Here is a 1,438-nt window from a genome sequence, read left to right as displayed (position 1 = left end):
CCAACTGAATACCATAAATACGGCCGCCACTGTAGCAGGGTAGCAGTGGAAAATATGCGACTGTTGGTCAACCAAGAAAGAACAGGAGAGATGGAAACAGTGTTAAAAGAAAGAGAGAAATGAAGAAAGAGGTGGATGTGAGGATAGGTGCGCTGAAAGTGGGAACAATGACACGAAAGAGCAGAGAGATTGTGGACATGATGGAGAGGAGAAAATTGGATGTTTTGTGTTTACAAGAGACAAAGTAGAAAGGGAGTAAGGCGAGTGATCTGAGTGCTGGTTACAAGCTGTACTACAATGGGGAGAATAGAGCAAGGAATGGTGTCGGTGTGGTGGTGAAAGGGATTCACACAAATGGTGTGTTGAAGGTGAGAAGGATAACAGAAAGAATGATGAGTTTGAAGTTGGAGATAAATGGTGCACTGCTAAATGTGGTGAGTGCTTATGTCCCACAGATGGGATGTGACAGAGAAGAAAAAGAAGAGTACTGGAAGAAGCTAGATGAAGCTATTGATTTGATTCTCAAGGAGGAAAGACTCATAATTGGTGCGGATTTTAACAGACATGCTGGTGAGGGAAGCAATGGAGATGAGAGAGTGATAGGAAAGTATGGGTATGAAGCACGTAACGATAAGGGTCAGGCCACTGTAGACTTCGCTCATCACATAGCTGTGGCAAACATTTTTTTTAGTTAGCGTGAATCGCACAAGGTTACATACACAAGGCCATTCCAGGTGAAAGCGTGCTAAAATAACACAATGTAGTCATTGGGAAAATGAAGGTGACGAGAAGAGGGTAGACGTATTGAACATATTGCGGGAAACAGCAAAGGAATTGTTTGGTGTTACAACTGGGAAGAAGAAAAGGGGCAAGGAAATGTGGTGGTGGAACGAAGAAGTACAGGAAGCTATTGCGAGAGAGAAAGAAGAATGGGAAAGTGTAGCACAAGAGACAAAATCTGAGAAGCAAATTTTTTGTACAATGAATCAAACAACAAGGCAAAAGTAAGCAGTAGCAAAAGCAAAGAAAGAAGCGAGTGAGGAAAGTATGAAAAGCTGGATAAGAAAGATAGGGAAAACATTGTGTATAGAGTGGTAAAGCAGAAGGATAGAGTAGCAAAGGATGTACAGCAAATCAGGCTGATAAAGGACGCTGAGAATAAAGTGTTGACCATTGAGGAGGAGGTACTGCAGAGATGGAGAGACTACTTCGAAAGGCTGATGGATGTTGAAAACTCCAGGGAAACGAGAGAGGAAAATGGGATGATGGAAGAAGTAATGGTTGTAGGAGTAACAAAGGATGAGGTAAAGAAGGCACTGAAGAAAATTAAAAAGGCAAAGCTTTAGGACCAGACAGCATTTCTATAGAAACATGGATAAGCCTAGAAGAAGCAGGGATTGGATACTTGACATCCCTATTCAACAAAATCCTTGCAGGA

At 42.1% G+C, this 1,438-nt stretch overlaps 1 protein-coding gene across 1 annotated transcript; it reads left to right on the top strand.

Annotated features, from left to right (window-relative positions):
* Positions 1 to 297: 297 nt before the first annotated feature.
* On the top strand, positions 298 to 1,346 carry LOC119589353. Its single transcript, XM_037937973.1, has 4 exons — positions 298 to 327; positions 456 to 636; positions 782 to 1,004; positions 1,091 to 1,346. The coding sequence occupies exons 1-4, from the start codon at positions 298 to 300 to the stop codon at positions 1,344 to 1,346; spliced, it is 690 nt and encodes a 229-aa protein (XP_037793901.1).
* The last annotated feature ends 92 nt before the right edge of the window (positions 1,347 to 1,438 follow it).

This window comes from Penaeus monodon, chromosome 25, assembly GCF_015228065.2.
Source record: "Penaeus monodon isolate SGIC_2016 chromosome 25, NSTDA_Pmon_1, whole genome shotgun sequence".
Lineage (NCBI taxonomy): Eukaryota > Metazoa > Arthropoda > Malacostraca > Decapoda > Penaeidae > Penaeus > Penaeus monodon.
Note: the sequence above shows the minus strand (reverse complement) of the source record. Positions and strands in the feature narration are given on the sequence as shown.

Coding starts and splice junctions, on each gene's coding strand:
- LOC119589353 (XM_037937973.1), top strand. CDS start 298: ATGGGGAGAATAGAGCAAGGAATGGTGTCG. Junction 637..781: donor TGAAGCACGTAACGATAAGG/GTCAGGCCACTG, acceptor GGGAAAATGAAG/GTGACGAGAAGAGGGTAGAC. Junction 1,005..1,090: donor AATCAAACAACAAGGCAAAA/GTAAGCAGTAGC, acceptor CATTGTGTATAG/AGTGGTAAAGCAGAAGGATA.